The sequence below is a fragment of the Euphorbia lathyris genome, chromosome 3 (assembly GCF_963576675.1).
Source record: "Euphorbia lathyris chromosome 3, ddEupLath1.1, whole genome shotgun sequence".
NCBI lineage: Eukaryota > Viridiplantae > Streptophyta > Magnoliopsida > Malpighiales > Euphorbiaceae > Euphorbia > Euphorbia lathyris.
In genome coordinates this window covers 32,062,256-32,085,951 of record NC_088912.1, presented here as the reverse complement: position 1 = coordinate 32,085,951, position 23,696 = coordinate 32,062,256, and the positions used below count along the sequence as shown (strand labels likewise).

Here is a 23,696-nt window from a genome sequence, read left to right as displayed (position 1 = left end):
ATGGGAAAGTCACACAAAAACAGTCTAGATATATAGTAAGCTGAGTAAATAAGTTAAATATGTAAATGAGCGTCCAATTTGATATAGTTTTGTAATTTACCCTTCTTAATCAATTTGGATTTCTTTTTTGTTTTAATTCGAAATTGAATATATAAAAAAATGTTTGTTTATAAAATTAATTTTACTATACAGTCAGCCGCGTCAGCATCACTTCCAAAACTAGAAAAAAAATCAAAAGAAAATTCAACATATGCTTTTGAAAAATATAGCGGTAAAGTACGAAAAAAAATTTAAAACGTCACTGAAAATTTCAATGAGAAAATTCAGAATTCCCTCCCTCACTTTCTATTGGTCCATTTTAAATGACCAGGATCGCGCTTAAACAAACCCACACCGTCGATGATAATAAGATCCAACGGTCTCAATACGCTCATCCTCAACTCCTAAATATAGACATCAGACTATAAAACCCTGTCACAACCAAACTTAAACACCAATCTCAACTATCTTGCTAGAACCAAAGCTTTTTCCTTTCTTTGTATCTTCAAAATCGTCAGATTTATTCAGAGATATGGACAGCACAAATGTGAAGAAGGGTGCCGGAGGTAGGAAAGGCGGAGGCCCGAAGAAGAAGTCCGTTACCAAATCCATCAGAGCTGGTCTTCAATTTCCCGTTGGTAGAATCGGAAGGTTTTTGAAGAAGGGGAGATATGCACAGAGAGTCGGATCCGGGGCTCCTGTTTACTTAGCTGCAGTTCTTGAGTACCTAGCTGCCGAGGTAAGCAAAATCCCCAATTCTTCTGTTTTTAAAGTTTCAATTTTTATTCTTTAATTGATAAAATTGGGGGTGGAATTGGAATTAAATTTATCTGTTTTGTGGTTGTAGGTGCTGGAATTGGGTGGGAATGCGGCGAGAGACAACAAGAAGAACAGGATTATACCAAGGCATTTGTTGCTTGCAGTGAGAAATGATGAAGAGCTAGGAAAGTTGCTTGGTGGTGTAACATTTGCTCACGGAGGTGTTCTTCCAAACATAAACCCAGTTCTTTTGCCTAAAAAGACTGATAAAAAGGAACCTAAATCTCCTGCTAAGGCCACTAAGTCTCCAAAGAAAGCTTAAATAGGGTGTGTTTAAATTATTGAACCAGTTTAGGTGTTTTTGTTACTGTAATTTTAATGAATTGTAGGATGTGATAATGCAGATGAAATTTAGATGTTGTTTAGTAGTTTATTTATTCTGTGTAAAATTGAACATTTTGAGATTAATGAATGAAACTCCCTGTTTCTGTTCCATATGTTGTTTTGCCTAATTGATTGATGCTTTGAATTTTTTGGGTTTATAGTTGATTGTTCATAGAGGGCGAGCCTTGGCGCAACGGTAAAACGTTGTTGCCGTGTGACCAGAGGTCACGGGTTCGAGTCTTAGGAGCGGCCTCTTGCCAATTAAATTGGCAAGGGAAGGCTTGCCCCCAATACACCCTTGTGGTGGGACCCCTCCCCGGACCCTCGCTCAGCGGGGACGCGTAATGCGACCGGGCCGCCCTTTTTATAGTTGATTGTTCATCTGGGTTATGATGTAGATAACAATACAATCAAGGTTGGCAGTTTAATGCTAGTTTTGAAGAATTATATATTGTTAGGAAATAATTTCATTATGATAAACTAAACACAAAAAATCACAAGAATTGTTTACCAGTTTGCTATTTGACTACGTCTTGAGCATTACTAAACTAGTACTCCCTCCATTCTTTTTTATATGTCGTTTAAAGTTTTTCATCAAGACCAATGCAATATTAATGAGACTATTAAAATGACTAATGTACCCTTAGCACTTTTCTCCTGGATCTCTAATTTCTATGCAAAATTTCTCTCTCTTATTAATTTTTATGACTTAATTAAGATAATTTGCATTAATAACTATATCTCTCTTACAATAAATAGGGGCAAATTAGAGAAAGTATTGTAAAAAGTGCATTGGTAATACAAAACGACATAAAAATGAACAAATTCAAAAGTCCAAAACGTCATATAATAAAAACGGAGGTAGTATATTTTAATATGATTTTAGAGATATGGATTAAAAAAAAGAGAGACTATTTATACTCTTCAAGAAAGAGGTTATATGAACCGCTGAAGTATTTTAAAGTTCAACATATATTACTTCACTTTATACATTCCTATTAGAAATAAAAGAATCTCAAATCCAAAAAATGATTTCTTAAACTTACTTGGGAAGGAGTTTAAGTTTAAATGAGGATTAAATTGGGGTTCAAAAACCTTCAATTTCAGTCCCACCAAATTGGTGGGATCCGGAGGTTCTAATCTCCCCTCCCCTTCCCCTCCCTTTAATTAACCTCCCTTCCCTTCCCCTCTCTTCCCCTCTCTTCCCCTCCCTTTAATGAACCTTATGAAACTTTCATCCAAGCAGACCCTTACATGAAAGAAACAATGTAACTTTCTTATCTTGCATCCAATTAGGCGTAAAGTGATTATGAGTTCAACGAAGTGAAAAGTATACTTCTCCTAAACGTGAAACAAAATTGGATTTAATTATTCAAGAAGTTTTGAATTTGTTCTCAAAAGGAAAAGAATGAGTGGCGATCACGTTTTGAATATTATTTTTTTTTGGGGAAAGTTCAAATAAAACCCTTGTGGTTTAACTAATTTTCAAATAAAAGACTGTGGTTTACTTTTTGTCAAAACAAGGACTGAGGTTTCACACTTTTAATAATGCTATTAAAACTATCTTTAACGACCTGAAAATGAAAATTTTTAAGAATTAAAGTTGTTTAATGTCATATTTTCTATGGAACTACATTTTCGATTTTAGAAAATATCTTTTTTGGAACTTTCTCTCTTTAAACATTAACTTTTTCTCTATTTACCAAACATCATCTAAATAATCTCGAAATAAAAAAGTTGAAGAATTAAAGTTGCTTAGAATATTAGTAATTCTTAAAATATGTCATTTTTGAAGTTGTTAATGGTGATTTTAATAGTATCAATCGAAAAAGTCCTTATTTTGCTAAAGTTGAAAACCTCAGTCATCGTTTTGACAAAAAGTAAACCAGTCATTTATCTGAAAATTAGTGAAACCACATGGGTTTTATTTGAACTTTACCCTATTTTTTTGTTGAGTTCCGAAAAAATATACAATATTCAATGCTTACACGTCATGGATTTAAACAAAGTCTGCCAACAAGTAAATATTCACTTATTGGCAAATTGCAAAGAGAGATATTGATATATGGTTTGCTGAATGGACCTGTTATTTGAACACAACTTGAGCACATCCAAAGAAGTTGGAAGAGCAGTTTTAAACATATATGGAAAGTTCTAACTTTTTCGTATTTCTCGACATTGATTCGAAAAGAATACACAAAAAAAGAACTGAATACGAACTAAATGAAGTGAGCAGTGAAATTGATTAAAAAATCACCTCAAATTTTAGTTATTTAGATTTATGAATCAAATCAATACAATTTCATATTTCAATCGTCAAAGGGGTAATTGCACTGCGGCGTGGACCCTGTCAAATTCACATGGAATTGATTTGACTTTATCATTGTTAGATTGTGTATTGATATTATTAGATTTTGTATTGCTTTTATTGAATATTATTCTATTGTCAATAGTGTGACACATTTATGTGTTTTTATGTTTGACTAAGTTAATTACATAAGTGTCCTTGTATTATTGTTAGTTTCTAAGACGTGTAACAGTGTAACAGATACTTCAAATCATAGTTTGTATTAGTGTTATGTATATAAGAATGGACTCTTTCATATGCAAACTCCTGAATTTTGATTTTAATAAAAAGGTCACTTAAAAGTTTGTGAGAGATTTCTCTTATGTTCTTTGGAGCACTATAATTGAATAGTTTGGGATTAAATTCTTATTTTTTGGAATTTTGGGATCAAAATTGTGAGAGTCTTCCTAAACTTGCACTTCCCAACTTTGAAAAGGTCATTGAGATAGAGTGTGATGCAAGTGGAATGGGGGTTGGAGGAGTCCTAATGCAAGAAAGGATGCAAGTTGCCTATTTTAGCGATAAACTATGTAACTCGAGAGAGAAATGTGTCACTTATTATAAAGAGTTCTAAACATGCTCTATTTACTGTTTTACCATTTAACCTATTTTCTAGTTTGCCATTAGATTGTTTTGATGTCTTAAGTGATGTTAGTAGTGTATTGGTGGGTGTTAGATAAAAGCCCTCCCATTTTGCAAAGGATGTAAGCTTTTATCTAATCAAATGCATTTTCTTCTCCATTGGAAGCTAAAGTTTCAAAACCCTCTTGAGATTATTTCTTTATAATTTAACTAGATAAGAGTATTTTTTTTAGTTTAAGATCAAACCTATCAATATTGTTACAATCCATATCCCGCACCAAGGTTTTGTTAAACAGACCAAATGTGGTTGCTTGCTGTAAATGATTTAAAAAGTAGGACATGAGTTAATTTCCTCATTTGGTTTTGGGTGAATAACCCAATATATATTGTAGAACAGCCCAAGCCCAAAACTTGCAAAGAACCCAGAACTATAATGATGCTTTGGGTGTTTTCTCTTTTCTCTTCCCCAAATCTTGGCCTGCAAATTCCTTCCGATTGCTAGTTAAGCAGGCGGCTGAGTTCAAGATCTAATCTAATGCAGTGTCGGAGTCATTCTGCTGTTCATCTCTCCAAATCAGCTTCATTGTACAGAATTTTATGGGCTCGCCACTCCTGCTCCCAATTATTTGTCGGAGGTCTTCTTAATTCATCCTGCCGATTTTTATTTCAATTTGATCTAATTTTGCTCTGAATCTGATTATGGCTTTGCCAAACAGGGCTTTCCTATGACACTAATGAAACAGTGTTGAAGGATAGTTTCCAGCAGCATGGAGAAATAATTGAAGGTAATATACATAGATACTAGTTTTGGTTTCCATGATCCATCTCATTCTGATATGTTAATTGTTAAAGCAAGCAGTTAGGATTATATGTGATCGGAAAAGTGGCAAGTCAAAAGGATATGGATTTGTGCAGTTTGATTCGGAAGCCACAGCCTCCAGGGCTTTGAATCAAATGAATGGGCAGGTATATATGGTTTCCTTCTTTGATTTTTCATTGGAACTATTTGTTATGTAATTTAAAGATTAATGGAGTCCATTCATTCTACTTAATTTTCAGATGGTGGATGGTAGGAGCATTCGACTCTCTTATGCACAAAAGTAATTCTGTCTCCCCAATCAAAACTTCTACTCATTGGGGTGGAATTACCAAATGACGAAATTTTAGTATACCTGTAGGCCAAATTTTGTTTGTGTAATCTTAATGGGTTTTAATTCTATACATCTTTATGTAGCACTGGCTGTAAGGCTAAAATTAAGCCCCAGAGCATCAATATCAGGAATACACAACATTACTAAGATAAACTATTCCATGGACGCTAAATATCACGCTACTAATATATATATATATGTATATATTTTTGTTATTACAATGGTGACTTATATAAATTTGAAGTTGTTTTATTCATGTAATGATAAATTATGATTATTTTCAGATCATTTCATTAATTTTCCAACAGATTTTCTTTAATTTAGATTTCACTACAATGTAAAATTTAAAGAATTGGACAAAATTTAAAATTACTAATTCAGAAGTCATAAATATATTTTACCCACACATGACAATGCATTTATCATTCGGACTAAAAATCTTCGACACATGAATTCAATCAAAATTCCCTCATAATTTACAATTCCTTTCTAAAGAAAATTATTAAATTCTCTAGTTTAATTTATTCCAAAACAGTGAATCATGAGAAGCAAAATCTAATTCCTTCAAAATAAAAGTTTCCAAACAAGAGAGTAGAGAAGGTGTATAGGTAGGGGATTATTAATTTATTATCATAGCACACTCACTTTCCATTGCAAATAAAGAAGACATTACACATTTGGGTTCCAAACTAAAGCTTCAAAGTCAATTAGGATCCTAAACTAAACTAAGCAAAATTCATCAATTGAGTCCTCATTCTATCATAAAATCAGAAACAATAACTATTTGATATAGACTGTAATAATCTATGTGTTGGTTTAAAATGACTGTGGGAAAGAAGGTCTGAAACTGTTCAACCTAATGATTTTCGATTAGGCCTCAATTGATGATTTTAATAGTTTAAGGTCCTAATTGACTTTGAAGCCTTAGTTTAGGGAGCCAAATGGGTATTATGCCAATAAAGAAACAAGTAACATAAGAATTACAAGCTATTCACGCAAACTGTACAGAGTTGCTAAAGTTAACATTTTTCACAAATGAATAGTTGCATGAGCTATCTTCAAGAACCGGCATTGTCACTTGGTTCTGTACTCTTTGCAACTTCCACAAATATCAATCCTCCGTCGACAATCTGTTTACAGTGACATCCACCTCAATAGGGAGCAAAAATATGCACATTCATGATTATATACACACCAGTAACAAACAAGTTTGATGATTAATGAAAAAAACAATAATATTATCGAGTTCTAGTAGCACGACGGGCATTCCAATTGCTTTTAAAACATTCTTTAAGATAGAGAGAGGGTCACAAGGGTCTCCTAGTTGTAGTTTCTGAGAATGTATCTGCAGAGATGTTTAAAAACAAACTCCAAAGAAGAAAAACAATCCATTATCATAAACAAAAGCAGCAAAAGAGCGATCAGTATATCGATTTAACAAACACTCTGCAAATAGACTTTGAACAGCAGTGAAGAAAGGATGTGATTACTTGACAAAAATAATTGTCCATGATAATAAAGTCTGGATTATATTTCAACACTATGAAATTGGCAATACCATAGTTGTGAAAGATGATCGCCTGGGTCGCCTGAGGCGAGAGGCGACCCAGGCGTTCCTCCCCCCGCCTTCTGCACTGGAAGGCGGGCGTTATTCAGAAGGCGACCGCCTGGCACCCTCAGGCAAGAGGCGGTCGCCTTCTACACTTCGGCGGTAAGTTACAGTCTTTAAGAGGGATTTTTAGGTTAAAGACATCACGAAACTTCCTCTTCTGCACCGATCAACATAAACTTACTCTCCTCCACCCAACAGCACCGATCGACATACAATTCCTCTCCTCCACCCAACAGCACCGATCAACATAAACAGGTACTGTCTTTTTTTTTCTTTCTTTCTATACTCTTCTCTGTTCTCATTTGTTTTTTTTTCTTTCTATAATCTTCTCCTTCTATTTTTCTTTTCTTCATCTTCATCAATCCTACTGTTATGCTGCTCAACTTTCTACTCTTTATTATGACTTATGCAAGTGTTATGCTGCCCAAATTTTGTGATTTCTGTTATTATTACTAAGTTATGGAAGTTTATGTTAATGCTACTTTTATGAAAGTATATAAAAGTTTATGAAAGATTATGCTACTATTATGCAAATTTGTGAAAATGTGTGGAAGTATTTGAAAATGTATGAAACTATATGGAACAGTAGCTTACATGTGTCCAATTTTCCAAATTTTGCAAAAGTTTATGAAAGTTTCTGCTACTATTATGCAAATTTGTGAAAATGTATGAAGTGAAAGTGTTTGAAACTGTATGAAAGTTTGTGAAACTATATGGAACAGTAGCTTACAAGTGACTAATTTTCCAAATTTTGCAGGCTTTTGGACATGATGACACTAGCTTGATGATGAGGATTTGGATTTGGATTTGGATTGATGGTGATGTTTGATATGTTATTAGGACTAGAAGTTTTATTTTGTTTTACAACTTTAGAAGTTAAACAAGTCAATATGAGTTATAGTTTATTTTTTGTGATTTTTCTAATTTGTTTGTCGCCTCTCGCCTCGCCTTGAGGCGATATTTTGCCCTTATCGCCTCAGCTCGCCTTTCGACTTTCACAACTATGGGCAATACGGAAGCTTGCTGTGATAGAAGTAAATAATATCTGCCACATCTAATTCAACTGCATAATCTGAATGCATATTCAAATTTTCGAGTGGCATTTCCAAGACCCTGATTTTGGGTTATATTTATCCAGTATTTCAGCTAGTTAAAATTACTCACGATTCAACCAAACTAATCCCATATGTAGCCCAATCAAGTTGAAGCATGTCTGCATGACCATGACAGTTCACAGACTGCAGATTGATTAAGCTTAAAATTCAAAATTTCATCTCAAAAGAGCCAACTGAGTGGAAATTGTATACTAGGAAGAAGACAGAAGGAAAAGATCAGCCTGAGGTCTCATGTGATATGCAGGCTGGTTAGTTATCTTGGAAATGAGGGCTGAGCTGGAGGGTAGCCTAGTATTTGGAGGCTCTACTACGTAGAGAGGGAGGAGTATTCCTCCTGTGGGGATTAGAGTTTTAGCTCAATCCACTTAATCCTTAGCTCATCTTTGTTTTCTTTTCTATTTCAATCGTATTTGCAAGTTGTTACGAGTGAGATCTATCAATATATCATTTGTGTTTGAGTTCCTATCACTATCTTACCACCTAGACTATGAAACAACAAAAGGGTACTGCAAGAGCAAAATCAACAAAGATTCAGATAGTATTATTAGTAGAAAGTAGAAACTAAATCGGACATGTTGCAATTGGGAGTTAAGCTGCAGTTGTGAATTAATTGATACTCAGAGACAATACACTTAGAACTGAATCACTACACTACTCAGAGTATATGTACATATATTAACATAGCAGCCGTGTCATGTTACTTCACTATATCCTAAAAATGTAGTAATCTAGTTCTTTAGTCAAATACTTGGAAAATGGCAACCATAGCAGTATGATAACATTTCATAAGGAAGCTTTAGAGTAGAACTCAAATCCCTCTTTTACAGTGTCAGCTACAAAATAACCATAAGCAAGCAAATAAGATAACACATTTGCCAGTTTATCATGTTTTCACTTCAAATGGTCACATAACATGTAGTAATACACCAAACAACAAGAATTCTAACATACAAGCAAAAATATAATGTATATTAAGAGAAACATGGAAACTAAAGTTCAATAAAAACATGTTCAATGAACTAGGATACCAGGACTATTTTACACTTCAGATTTCATAGTTAAAAGTGAGGGCGAGCCTTGGCGTAACGGTAAACATTGTTGCCGTGTGACTGCGAGGTCACGGGTTTGAGCCTTAGCAGCCGCCTCTTGCCAAAATTATTTTTGACAACCTTTGTAGTGGACCCTTCCCCGGACCATGGGGTTAGCGGGGATGCAGAGTGCACCGGGCCGCCCTTTTATTTCATAGTTAAAAGCATTGAATTTCTTGTTTTTTTAATGAAATGTTGACTTAAATTTTCAGGAGAAAATAAGATGAACTGGTTCAAATTAGTCCCTATGTCGAACTCATACCTATCAACCATTAAAATTCTTTTTCCAACAAATTCGAACTCAGTTAACAGCTATGGCAACGAGTTTACAACATACAGAAAAATAAAATTAACAAACTAAACATAGATTTCACCTAAAATGAAAGAGTAATTACCCTTCCATCCATGGTCTTGATGGCCTTCTGTGCTTCATCCTCTGAGTCAAAAGTGACAAACCCAAATCCTTTAGGCTTTCGGGTTATTGGGTCGCGTACTAACCTAGCTAGATTTACACCAAATTTAATCAAATAGTTCATTCATTGAAGGATCAGAAAATAAAAACGAAAAGAAATTCCAAAAGTGCGATGTTACCTTCCCTTACAACTCCAAATGGTGAAAATAATTTTTCTAATTTCTGAGTCGTCGTGTAAGGAGATAATCCTATTGACAAAGGAAAGCCATAACTGAAAAAGTAGCTAAAGAGAGTTAAACTTATAGACAGAGAAAAGAGACATTACTGCTAACGAAGAGTTGCGTGCCGAGCCTTTTCGCCATTTTCTTCGAGCGAGTTATCGGAGCTTCGTCAGAGCTGTTCGGTGTTTGGCTGCGTTTCGTATGAAATTCGGCTCCTTGAAAACTTTTTTTTTTTTATGGCATAAAGCCCATTTGCATCTTTAACTACAGAGATAATATCAATTAGCCCATTGGGGTCTTTAAATTTTAATTAAGAGCCCCACTCAATACCCCTTTACTAATTTTAGTAGAATGAAAGCTTAATTGATTTTGGCTTTATGCTTTTTTTTTTTTTATTGTTATTATTGTAAGGACTTTGTTATTTATATCATTTTTCTAATACAATTAGATTATATTCGGATAAATGATGAATTTGATATTTATTGTATCTATCAAAAAAATATTTTGACATTTATTGTAAATTCATTTCAATTTCTAGGCAAAATATTGGATAATTTTTTTATTGAAAATATTATTTTTAAGTGTTTGACTACGATATCAGAAAACCCGTTTACTTTGAAAGGATCAAAACGTTTTTTTTATTGTATTTGTATATTTTTTTATTGAAAATATTATTTTTAAGTGCTTGACTACGATATCAGAAAACCCGTTTACTTTGAAAGGATCAAAGCGTTTTTTTATTGTATTTGTATATTTTTTATGTTGATTAACTTAAATTTTTTGTTGAATTATTTTCCTACACTATCTGGAAAATATTTTCTTGTGCAATATTTTGCGATAAAGAAACGGATGCAAGCACATATTTTATAGGCGAATTACTTGAACAAACCATCATTTTTGTTCTAAAAATACGAACACTTAATATCACTTTTCAAACCTTGTTTTTATACCAATATTGATATCATTCGCAAGAGTAGATACAGGGGAGCTTGGGAGCGTCCGAGTCGCTTTAGTCGTCGGAACCACCATGACCACAAGTAGTTTCAGTCCCATATCTCCACAAAATTTGAGATTGTGGTGGTTCCCGCCCCCTGTTTTCAAAAATTAAATATGGTGCTGAATTAGCCCCCCACATGATTACATAAGAAATGGTCAATGGCCATTGACATATTGTTCTGTTAAAAAAACAAAAACAAAGATACTGTCAAACAATATTAAAGACAAAAGCTCAGAGGAAATGTGCTTCAGGATTACTTGAACGACGAAGCAAATTACATAACTGCAATGTCCCAATCCTTCGAGGTTTAGCCCCCCGTTGTGTCACGAATTATCACCCCGAAGCCATAGTTCAGCCCGTCTACCCAGGATGCATCCGTATTGATCTTAACATATGGCTCCTCCGGCATCCTCCACCCACCCGTACCACTTAAGACATTCGCTTGCACAATACCTGCTTCCCGATCCGCACCCACCGTATGACCGCCACCCGCTCCCTTCATTTTTGCTTGTCCCCATTCCAAAAGTATTTCATTTGGAATCTCCTTTGTAAAATTAAGGGTTAATACACATATTTGCCTTTGTATTATCACAGAAAAACTGATATAGCCTTATATCAAATAAACCCACAAAACTATCCATAAATTTTTCACAAACCTGCAATTATACCCTAATCTAACAGACTTAATTATTTGACCTAACACCATTAGTCTATTCATCAGATTACTGACATACCATCAATTAACACTCTACACATCATTGTCTTCTTATTCTTTCTCTCAAAATTCAAAAGCTTAAAAAGCCTTAATACATGGCAGCTATCTCATTCATTCTCTCTTCTTCCCTCACTTCATCTCCTATATTTCTCTCTTAAGTTCATTAATACATAAGGATGCCCGATAACTTGGTTGGTTATGCTGTCAAAAAAGTGATTGTTGGAAATATTTGAAAGCTGAAGATTTCTGCAATACCAAATACTTAAATTATTTATGCTCCCTTCTAAATTGTTCTCATCCAAATAGAGTACATATAGCTGAGTGATATTACCCAAGGATAATGGAAATTCTCCAAATAACATGTTTCTAAATAAAGTCAACATATGCAGCTTTAATTGATTGCCATTCAGATTAACAAATTAATAAGATTCCCAACCTCATCTGGAATGCTTCCAGATATTTGATTGCCATCCAGATTTAATTCATGGAGCTCGGTGGACAAATTTTCTATGGTGCGAGGGAGTACATCTCCAAAATTTATTTGATCAAGACATAATACTTCTAGACTAGTGCAGTTTGACAAATATGTTATGAAATTCAAATCTGGACTCGTGTTATTACCTAGAAAATTGATTTCCAAATTCAGAATCTGGAAACTCCTCAAAGATCCAAAATTATTCACAGAGACATCAAATACTTCAAGCTGAGAAATATAGGTGATGAAGTGAGGGAAGAAGAGAGAATGAATGAGATGACGACCATGGATGAAGACTTCCTAAGGTTTTGAATTTTGAGAGAAAGAAGAAGAAGGTGGTGTTTATGAGGATGACACCGATTATGCCAAATAAGTTAGTCGGTTAGATTAGGGTATAATTGCAGGTTTATGAAAAATTTAAGAATAGTTTTATGGGTTTATTTAACATAAAGGCATATCTATTTTTCCGTGATAATACAGGGATAAATATGTGTATTAACCCTAAAATTAAAGTATTTTTTTTTTTTTGAAAACTTAAGTATTTCTTAATTGTTGAAATAAAGGAAAACAAATTCACTTTTTATCTTTTCTCTTTTCCCCTAAGAATTAACTTTTGAGTGCATATGCATTGTACAATGTGCTATGATAAAGAAGCTTAGGTTGTGTTTGGTTTCGTACATAAAGGGAAAGGATTCCGAAAAGAAAGAAAAGATTAGATGTCACACCCCTTAGTCCAAAAGGAAGATGCTTTCCTTTTCTCTTTCTTTTCTGAAATGCACGAACGGACAACATCTGTAGCATCGGTCCGCCAAATGATTCATATAATTGTATAGTAGGCTTTATATATTATCCGTACTCTTAATTTATTATAAATAAAAAAGACCTTTCTTATTTTAATTTAGTTTACAGTTTTATGGGATGGTATTTGAAGATTTTATCAAAAGGCGGAGTTTACGATTTTGTTTTATAGTGGAAACAACCGTTAAATAATTGTCTCCATAGTTGCTTCCACTGCGAAGGCAATTGTTTAGCCGTTGCTTCAATCTATTTTCTAGTAAAACTCTATTTTTTTTTTACAACAGCAAAACTCTATTTATTTACTCATTATCGATACAAAAATTAATATAATTTATTTCTAATAAATCGAAAGATAAAAAAAATCATAAATTTCAACAAAAAGTCACAGAAACTACGGAAATTTAAGAAGAAGAGAAACATGTTAAGTGATAAGAGATATTGTAATGGATCTAAATATGTAAACGTATATTTCAATGGGTTTGTTCTGTAATTTACCCTTTAAATATTCTACTTAAAATATAACTAATTAATTTCTTGATTGTAAAAAGCAAACTGCATACACAAAGTGTGTTGCAAATGCTTTGAAAAGGTTAAACGAATTGATACGTAAGTGATAAGTCGGATTTGGACAAATACATAAGAAAAAAAGTAAGGTGATTAATTTTTTTCCATCGTGAAAGCTCTAACTTTATAAATTATGTAATAACATTGTTCACTATTAGCAGTGTTTTAATAGTCTGATATACTGGATAAAGTTGTTACAACTGAAGCAATGAACGTTAAAAGATCTGTTCAAGTAACTGTAAGTATTGGATTTCATAGTGGAAAAAAATAATAATTAACCCCCTTCTTTTTTTTTACATGTCAATTGATTTGTTTTTTTTAACATGTGTGCATTTAGTTTAATTCTTTGCAATTGAGGGATAATTAACTACATTTTAAACAAGTTAAAAAGGTTATCTAGATATTTTATAAATATTTAAAGGTTTCGAAACACTTTAAAAATCGAGAGAACAAATAAATTTTTTAACAAATTCACAGGGGGAAAATTCACAGGGGGAGATGATTAATAGAGGAATGTGCTTTATTTATTTTTTGAAAAAAAACATGTGTTCTATAAACTTAACAAAAAAAAAAGAGTGTTAATTTATTTTTATCACCTGACATGTTAACTTTGATTGTTAATTTATTTTTATCACCTGACATGTTAACTTTGATTGTAAACCTATTGAATAACAAAAGATTTGAATAATTTAAATTGTGAATCATTTCAACGAAGTTTAGTTCGTAACAATATAGCATCAATAGGCACTTTAAGAAAATTTAAAAAACTAATAATAAATTTAGGGAAAATATCTAACTTTAAAAAAGTTTGAGGGGCTACTAAAAATCTTCAAAATTTTCTTGGACCAAGTTCAGAATTCCATAATAATATTCAGCTTTAATGAATTAATATTTCTATAAAAAAAATCAACTATTTTCTATATAAAATTATTTATAAAATAATGGAATAAGATATTAAAACAGTCTCAAAATTTTATGGACAAGTATAAATTTAGGGTGTAAGTATATAAAATAACTTTTTTTTTTTAATCTCAACGTTTATAAAATTATATAATTATACTCTTATATAACGGAATTTGAAGATAAATTAATACCACAAACATTAAACCGGGTGCCCTAACTATATATTTTACAATACGTTGAAGCTGTCACTCATATGCTAAATATAATTGAAAATGATGTTAGATCTTACTAATTTTTATCTTTCAATTTGATAAAATTAACAAACTTTCTACTATTTTGTGTAAAATTTTGCTAAACCAGATTTTAATTACACTATTTTTACAAATGTTTTGATTAAAATAATATTATTTTCCACATGAAAACTAAATTGATTTTTTACAAAAACAAAGATAAAGTTTTAGGTAAAGGCTATGCTAACAAAGTAAGCCTTACTTCGTTTGTTTTCACCATTGGATGAATTTTATACTCCATCATCCAATGGTGAAAATAACCAAGTAAGGTTTATTTTGTAAAAAATGAAATAACTATAGAATGTACCTAAAGTTTTAATATCTAACAATCAATTAAAAATAAGTAAAAATTAATTAATTTTTTTTAATAATCTAATTACAAATTAAAATTGACGAATCTAATTATATTTAGTTAATTTATGGTATTTCACACAAATTAAAAAATATATTGATTAACTAAAAAAAATTCTCTGATATCACTATTAGAGAATAAACATTGAACTATTAAAAAAACACATGTACCCATATAAAAAAAATTAATATTTGGACTAAAAAACTAAACTAAAAGTTATTGAATCCTAGAATTACTTATATATAGAGAAAAAACTAATTTGATAGAATGAAAGTAATACATAAAGTAATACATACTCTCTCTCTCTGTTCCACAATGCATGTCTTTCTACATAATTTTTTTTTTTTTTTGATTCGATATATGCACGTTAATTATTTAGAATCAGTGATAACCTCTACCTGGATATATAATCATACAGTCTTGATCACATGCACCTTAATGAGCATGTAGAATTTACCCATATACCGTTAAATCTAAACTTATTAAAATCTTAAGATAGAGATTCAAAGCATTCTGAGACTTAGATTTAATAAACCTATATCTAACGGCTCGTTAAGGTGAATGTGAAAATTAATGTACAGTCATATTACATGCTACTTATTTAGAATCAGTAATATCATAAATTATCTAGAACACTTGTTTCTTTTGAGAGAAGAGCCTAATTCGTCCATCTCTGCCACTGATGTTCCAATTTTTCCAGCCATAACAAGTCCATCTTTCTACGATTGAAGTCGATTCAGTTTTGATGGATTTGCTATTGGATTAAGTCGGGAATAGGGGTATATTTGAACCTCTCGCTGGAACAACGATTAAAATGGCTCTGCTAGGGTTTTGGAGTTCTCTGCCGCCGTTCCCTTCTCGCCATCGTCTACTCAAGTAGATCCGCGGTTCCGTTCTCCCGTCCGTCGCCGGTCTATTCGCCGCCGCCTCCTCTCTTAGATTCAGACAATATATAACCGACATATAAGATCGTAACAGATGTAAAGATTGGCTCTGATAGGGCTTTGTATTTCTCCGCCGTCGTCTCCTCGATTAGGTTCGCGGATCTGTTCTCCCGTCCGTCGGCGTTCCCTTCGCCATCGTCTCCTCTCTTAGATTCGCAGATCTGTTCCGGCGCTGTGTAATCTCTCCCTGTCGTCGTTCTCTTCGTTTGTGTGGATGTTCCCCTGACCGTCGTTCTCTCCTCTCTTGGCTCACGATTCTGCTCCAGCGCCGGTCCGATTTGTAATCGCAGATCTGCGGCTCGTTTTTATTGAACAGCTATGAGCTTAATTTTTGAACAAGTAAAAGAACAGAAATAATATTAAGCCTATTTGGTACTAGTAAAGAGTTAAAAAGTAAAGTGATAAGAAGGGATTTCAACAATAAGAATTATGAATTAAGAAGGGTTTACTTTCATTATTAATTGGTTATTAAACAATTTTATTTTTAACAATAAGAATTTAGAATCTATCTCGTATGAGGAGTTTTAGGAGTTTTAGGGTTAGGATTTGAGTATCTAACCGGTCAATTTTATTATAATTTCGTTCTGTTTTCCGATCCAGTCTTTGTATTCATTTCAATGGCGACTTTAAATAATCATAATATGATTGATGGGGTGGAGAGAAATCTGTAGTTGGGGCTTGTGCTTGAAGCAGATGATGTGGTACAAACGGCGCTGATTCAACGTTGGAGCTTTCTTGGGCGTTTTTTGACGGAGAGGATTATAAAGACCCAAAAAATGCCGAGCGTTTTGGCTGATATCTGGCAGTCGGCAAAAGGTTTGACGGTGGACCCATTGGGTCCTAATCTGTTTCGGTTTGATCTATATCATCCATGGGAGCGTGAACGGATCTTAAAAGGAGGCCCTTGGACTTATGACCAACATCTTTTAATCATGTAGAAACTCGAAGGGGATGTTGTACGTGGTGATGAAGAACTGATGCATACGGAGATGTGGGTTCAAGTTCATAATTTGCTGAGTGGTTTTATGTCAGAGAGGGTGGCTGTTTTGATTGGCAATACTTTAGGGATTTTCGTTGAATTAGATCCGAACAACTTCAATGGCGTCGGCAGATCGTATATGAGGGTTAGTGTTTCTTTTGATGTTCGGAAAAGTTTGTGTGCTTCCATGCCTATCGGCAGAGCGGGTGAGACTCTGCAAACCATTACGTTCAAATATGAACGCCTGCCTATATTCTGTTTCTTCTGTGGTTGTTTAGGGCATGCTGAGAGATTTTGTCTGAAATTGCTTGATGTGCCTGATCCGGCTACTGTTATACGGCCATTCTCGGTCGAATTACGTGCTCTACCCCGCAGGTTGCAGTCCCCACCTCAGTCAAAGTGGCTCTTGACAAAGCCACCTAAAACTGCCCATCCGACGGAAAATATTGCGGCCCCGGAAAGTTCCTTTGGAGGTATTATGAAACAAGGAGTTGGAACAAGGACAGTGATGAATACTGTTTCCTTGTTTGAAAATAATAAAGGGACTGTCTCAAAGCAAGGAGACAAGAAGGATAGCCTTGTTGTAATGGAGTCAAAGAGGAGAAGAAAGGAGGAGGTGCTTGAGAATAAAACCTCTGATATGGTGGTGGATACAACACCAATGGTGACTGGTTCAAAAAACTTACAGCAGGCGGGTTCTGGAGACCAGACCCGTCGAGGAGAATGAGTACGTTAAGCTAGAACTGTCGAGGTATGGGAAACCCTCGAACAGTTCGTATGTTAAAGAACTTAGTTGCTAGGTTCAAGCCCGACTTTATTTTTTTGATGGAGGTGAAATGCAACCGGGAGAAAGTTGATGTAATAAAGCGTAGTCTTTCTTATTCTGGCCTCTTTTTCATTGATCCTATTAACCAAGGTGGAGGTTTGGCTTTACTTTGGAAAATTAATGGTTCAGTCAGTTTGTTACGTGCTTCTAGAAATTTTATTGATGTCAAAGTCTCTTTACTGGGTTTACCGGAGTATCGATTAACCGGTTTTTATGGTTTTCCTGAGCGTTCTAGAAGGTCTGCTTTTTGGGAGATGATCTGGGATCTGTGTAGTAATCATTCTTTGCCTTGGGTAATTATTGCAGACTTTAATGACATGGCTTTACAGAGTGAGAAGAGTGGTGGTCGCAGACATCCACCTTATTTAATTAATGGTTTTTCTGATGTGATTGAGCAATGTAATCTGTTCGAGGTCCCTATGATTGGGCATGCGTTTACTTGGGAAAAGAGCAGAGGCTATCATAATTTTGTTGAAGAGAAGTTAGATCGGGGATTAGCGTCATCCACCTGGTTTCAATTGTTTCCTTCAGCCAAAGTTATTAATGAGGAAGCTTCGACCTCTAACCATTCAGCTCTTGTGTTGTGCCCAACCCCTAGTGAAGGGGTGTTTGTTCGCCGGTTCTGATTCGAAGCTGCCTGGACTCAAGAACCTGATTGCCGTGAACGGGTTGTAAGCTCCTGGAATGTGAATGCCTCGGCTGACATTTTGGTTCGGCAGGAGCAGTGCGGGCAGGCGCTGTATCAGTGGGGAGCCGAGTTACGTAGTCAGTTTTCTTCCAAACTTGTGGATTGTCGAGCTGAGATTAAAAGGCTGCAGAATCGCACCGACGGGGCAGGTCAGGCGTTACTTTTAGAAGCTCGGGATAAGATGGAAAATATCCTCTACCAACAAGAATTGTATTGGAAGGAAAGAGCAAAAAAATTGTGGCTGGCTGGTGGTGATATGAATTCAAATTTTTTTCATGCAGCTGCTAATAACAGGAGGAAAAAGAATAGCTTTGAGAGGCTTCGTGATGCAGATGGCGAATTGCGCAGCTGGGGTGCAAGTTTGGATTCTGTTATTCTCTCTTACTTTACTCAGCTTTTTACCTCGAATGGTTGTGTTTTGGGTCATATTATTGAAAATGTGGTGCCGAAGTTGTCTGTGGAAAATTGTGATATGCTTTGTGGTGATTTTAATGCTGTGGAAATTAAAGAAGCCTTGTTTTCAATGCACTCTGACAAAAGCCCTGGACCTGATGGTTTTAACCCCGGTTTTTATCAGAAATTTTGGGATGTAGTAGGAGGTCATGTTACTGAAGCTTGTTTGTTATGGTTAAATTCTGGAGTGTTGCCCGATGAGATTCATGAAACTAATATTGTATTAATCCCTAAGAAATCGAAACCTGAGATGGTTTCTGACTTGAGACCGATAGCTCTTTGTAATGTGATCTACAAAATTGTTTCTAAAGTCTTAGCTAATCGGTTAAAGAAAGTCCTTCATGTTCTTATATCTCCGTCCCAGAGTGCCTTTATCTCTGGCACACTAATCACTGATAATGTTATGCTAGCATTTGAGGTGAATCACTATCTCCATCAAAGGACTAGAAGGGTTTCAAGTGGTATGGCTGCTCTTAAGCTTGATATGTCTAAAGCATATGACATGATGGAATGGAGTTTTCTTCAGGAGAGGTTATTGAACCTTGGTTTCCCATCGAGCTTTGTTAACCTTTTAATTTAGTGTGTTACAAAGGTTAAATATAGGGTTGTCCATGGGAAGCATATAATGGGCCCTATTGTTCCTCAGAGGGGACTCCGTCAAGGGGATCCGCTGTCACCATATCTTTTTATTATCTGTGCGGAGGGTCTTTCTCTCTACTTATCTCGGCTGGAGTCAGAGGGTCGGATCCGAGGTTGTGTTGTTGCGGATCAAGCGCCAGCGATCTCTCATCTGTTGTTCGCTGATGATAGTTACTTCTTCTTCGGAGCCAATCGATCAGAAGCTTCAGCAATTAAACAAACTCTAAATGACTATGAGTGTGCTTCTGGACAGAAAATAAATTTATCAAAATCCTCTATATCTTTCAGTCGAAACTGCCCAGATGGGGGGTGTGCAGAAACTAGTAATATCTTGGGGGTTTCCGATGTAGCCCTCCCGAATAAGTACCTGGGTCTACCTTCGGTGGTGGGAAGGAATAAGTCACAGGTTTTTGGCTTTGCTGAGGACATGGTGCGGTCTAGATTGAAGAGTTGGAAAGCCAGGTTTCTATCAAGAGCAGGAAAGGAGATTATGATCAAATCAGTAGTGCAGGTGCTTCCTACTTATGCTATGAGTCTCTTCCTATTTCCTATGAATATTTGTGATGATCGAGAGAAGTTGATGAATTCTTTTTGGTGGGGATCATATAGTTCGGGTAAAGGTAGTCTACATTGGAAATCGTGGGATAAGCTGTGTTGCCCTAAAAAATTTGGTGGAATGGGGTTCAGAAAGTTGCATAATTTCAACTTAGCTTTATTGGCTAAACAAGGTTGGCGACTTAGCTCAAATCCTGAGTCTCTTGTGGCTCAAGTTTTTAAGGCTCTTTACTATCCGAATAGCTCTTTTCTTGATGCATCGTTATCTGATGGGCCTAGCTTTATCTGGCGTAGTATTATGGGTGCTCAAGAGTTGTTAAAGTCAGGTATTCGCAGGTTTGTTGGGACGAGTGGTGAGGTCCGGATTCGGGATGACCTGTGGCTCCCTGACGATCATTTTCCATATATTGAAAGTGAAAAATTGGATGGTTTAGGGGTGGAGGTGGCGGCTGATCTTATGGAGGAGGGTCGACGGTCATGGGATGTTGGGTTAGTTTCGGGCATTTTTGTTCCTCGGGATGCAGAACTTATTCTCCGTATCCCCTTATCTAATCGGGTTGATCATGATGTGTGGTACTGGAAGGATGACCGACGAGGAAACTATACAGTTAAAAGTGGGTGCCGAAAGCTTATGTCTGGATTTGGAACGAATTGATTCATTGATTCTCCAGTATGGAATAAAGTTTGGAACCTTAAAGTGCCCCCTAAAGTTAAGAACCTTCTTTGGCGGGTTCTTGTTAACTGTTTCCCTTCTAAAGTCGCGCTGAAAGTCCGAATGGTTCCTATCTCAGATTTATGCGAGCTCTGTCATGGGACGGTGAAAGATTCTTATCATATTTTTCTCAAATGTACTATGACTCGAGCTATTTGGATTATTTCGCCTATTGGGGATGTGGGAACCCCATTTCATAACATTTTTTATTATTAGGGCTGGATCTTCTCTAAACCGGTGGAGCTGGTTGAGCTTGTAACGGTTTTATGGTGGATTATTTGGTGTTATAGAAATGACATTGTGTGGAATCGGAAGGATTCTCAAGCCTCGATCCTATACCATTCGGCCGGTTCCTTTCTACAGGCCTGGAAGAAAGCGCAGACGTCGGTTTCTCCTTCAGGCAGTCCGGCTGTGCCAAGCCCGACGGTGTGGTAGCGTCCTCCAACAGGATTCCTAAAACTGAATGTGGATGGTGCGTCATTTGCGGAAGAGAATGTGGCTGGGTTTGAGTGTATCGTTCGGGACGAGTTGGGCCAGTTTGTTACCGCTAAAAATGGAACCTTGCAGAATTATCAAGATGCATCGTTCATTGAAGCGTTATCGGTCCGTGAAGCTCTCAGTTGGATCAAAAACCGCGGATGGAAGGATGTAATCATTGAATCAGATTCTTTAATCGTGGTACAGTCTATGGCCCGCCCGTTAGGCCTTGTTTGGATGGAGGTATTTTAAAGTAAGATAATGTAAGGTAAGGTAAGTGAAGTGTATGAAATAACTTATTGTGTTTGGATTGAAGGTAGGGTAAATGATGATTTAATAATGTAATTATGTTTGGTTTGATGGTAAAGTAAAGTAAGGTCGGTTATATATAAATTTACTTTTATATCCAAACAATGTCTTATTTTAAAATAAAATATGGAGGGTAATTTTGGAAAAGAAAAATCTGTCACTCACCTACCCTCCAATTTGGGGTGTAAAGAAAATAAGCCAAATTTGACCTCACCTACCCTCACTTACTATTACATTCAATTACACCTCAAAACAAACAAAATTAGCTACCATCAGTTACCATCACTTACTTTAAGATACCTCCATCCAAACAAGGCCTTAAAGGTTTCATCTCCTTTTAACGCCTTAGCTAATGATTGTCATTTTTTTATTGAACGAGCTTTTTAATTGCTCTATTCGCTTTGTCTGTCGTGCTGCAAACTCTGTTGCTCATTTGTTAACTAAAAGTAATATTTTATTTTTACATCGGGTGAGTGATTTTCTGTACTCCTGATCTTATTTGTAATATGCTTCTTCCTATTTCTTAATATAGGTTTTTAGTTGTAAAAAAAAAAAAAAATTATGTATTTTTTTTAAGCACTTATGTAATTAAGATTGATGTATCATTAATATTTCATAACATTATTAATGAATATTAATTTTTTTTTTCTTTTATTTAGAAGATGGAAGGAAATTAACAAGAACTAGTAAAAGAAAGGCAGAAATTATTAAACTTTTTTCACATTTTTTTTTATTAATTAAACTTTTTTCACATAAAAAAGTAACCAAACATGAGATTCCCATCTCCAAATCCCTTCCGCAAAAGACGCACAACCACAACGGCATACCAAAGGAAAAAAAAAAAGACAAAAAGACATAAAATTACAAATTAATGACAGAAAATAACTTTCAGCTCACGTGGCGAGGAGCACTGATGCATGAGAGAAGAAGTATCATGAGCATAAGTAAAAGTAGCAGGGCAAGAATGCTTGAAAAACTCCGAATAGCTCGACGGCCGGCAAGTTTGTGGACTATTATAATGATTCCGGCAGCAAAGCTCGTCGGTACCAAAAGCCTCACACCCACTTTTGCACGCCACAACCGGTCCATGACCCGCCGGATACCTCATCTGCAGCTTCTCCGGACACGTCGGTAGCAAATTAGCCTTGCATCCGACCACCGGGCACTGCCCTTTACCTTCGTGCGGTGTTACCGTCAAAGGGAGGTTAAATCCGTCAACGAGAGATACGCTATAGGAGGAGAAGTCGCTGTGGCCATGGTGGAGGCTGAACTGTACGAGAGTCGCCGGGGTTGCGCCGCCGAGTCCGTTGCACTCGATTCGGTTGTTGCAGTCGCCGGTGGCGCAGTAGAACTTGCCGTTGGTGTGAGTGCAGCCGGTTCTGCCCCAGACCCGACCGGACCAGTGCTGGTTAGGGACCGGGAAGGAACGGTGGGTGAAGGTGGAGAGAGGGAAGCCTCCTTTTTCGAGGACCGGGAAGCCGGTGTTGGGTAGGATTGCTGGGTAGACGGTGAAAGGACAGTTGTTGACGAAGGTTAAAAAGAGGGCGTGCGTAGGTTTGCATAAGGTGCACAGGATAAGGATAGTGAAGAAGGACAGTGTTGTAGCCATCTTTTCTTGTTTCAACCTACTAGGCTGGTTGATAGTGAAGATGATGATGATGGATAGATGCTTCTTTTTATAAGAGTAATATTTCAACTTTATATGGAATTACATAAATACCCTTTTGAGGAAAATCGAGAATGTGCTTTGTTCAAGTATACGTCACGCAAATATCTCTATCGCCCTCAGAAATATTATTAAAAACAACAGGACAAATGGAAAAACGAAATGACTGTGTCAAGATATGGATCAACTCGTTAACTTATCGTCTAATGAAACGTATTAAGTAAGATACGTTATAAGATAAAATGAGGCTACAATTGTTGATGATGTTGCTAAACTTGGTTAAATCATCTTCCAGCGTGTAAATGACATCCACCACAATCTTTGAATTTATTTCAATAATCACATTATGAATATGTTGAGCCGAAATCTATTAGAGTCTTTTAAGTAAAGCAAGCCATTCACATTCCTTAATTGTATGTAACCCACCTATAGAATATAGAATCTACCTGCCACAAAGTTACTTTCCTCAGAGTCTCGCAACACAGCTCCAGCCCCTGACGTCTTCGAACTCGCAAAAACCCCAGCATCAGAGTTACATTTCTTGAAGCTTGACGGGGGACAATGCCATAAACTGCAAACTGGTACTGGTGTTCGAACATGTGTTGTTTTAGCTAACTGTCCTTTTTTCACATACTCACTATCCT

The 23,696-nt window shown here is 35.6% G+C and overlaps 4 protein-coding genes across 4 annotated transcripts; 2 read left to right on the top strand and 2 right to left on the bottom strand.

Moving 5' to 3' along the window:
• The first annotated feature begins 482 nt into the window (after positions 1-482).
• LOC136221529 (histone H2A-like) lies at positions 483-1,293 on the top strand. Its single transcript, XM_066008899.1, has 2 exons — positions 483-778; positions 887-1,293. Exons 1-2 carry the CDS (start codon positions 572-574, stop codon positions 1,118-1,120), a joined length of 441 nt encoding a protein of 146 aa, XP_065864971.1. The 5' UTR covers positions 483-571; the 3' UTR covers positions 1,121-1,293.
• Positions 1,294-4,542: 3,249 nt separating this feature from the next.
• On the top strand, positions 4,543-5,500 carry LOC136221530 (glycine-rich RNA-binding protein 4, mitochondrial). Its single transcript, XM_066008900.1, has 4 exons — positions 4,543-4,746; positions 4,828-4,896; positions 4,971-5,077; positions 5,171-5,500. The coding sequence occupies exons 1-4, from the start codon at positions 4,647-4,649 to the stop codon at positions 5,213-5,215; spliced, it is 321 nt and encodes a 106-aa protein (XP_065864972.1). The 5' UTR covers positions 4,543-4,646; the 3' UTR covers positions 5,216-5,500.
• Positions 5,501-5,804: 304 nt separating this feature from the next.
• LOC136223518 (small RNA-binding protein 11, chloroplastic-like) lies at positions 5,805-9,972 on the bottom strand. Its single transcript, XM_066011558.1, has 4 exons — positions 9,815-9,972; positions 9,669-9,737; positions 9,473-9,579; positions 5,805-6,392 (listed from the first exon to the last, which is right to left on the bottom strand). Exons 1-4 carry the CDS (start codon positions 9,849-9,851, stop codon positions 6,321-6,323), a joined length of 285 nt encoding a protein of 94 aa, XP_065867630.1. The 5' UTR covers positions 9,852-9,972; the 3' UTR covers positions 5,805-6,320.
• Positions 9,973-22,090: 12,118 nt separating this feature from the next.
• Positions 22,091-23,039, bottom strand: LOC136224763 (osmotin-like protein). Its single transcript, XM_066013184.1, has one exon. It carries the CDS (start codon positions 22,993-22,995, stop codon positions 22,255-22,257), a length of 741 nt encoding a protein of 246 aa, XP_065869256.1. The 5' UTR covers positions 22,996-23,039; the 3' UTR covers positions 22,091-22,254.
• Between the last annotated feature and the right edge of the window lie 657 nt (positions 23,040-23,696).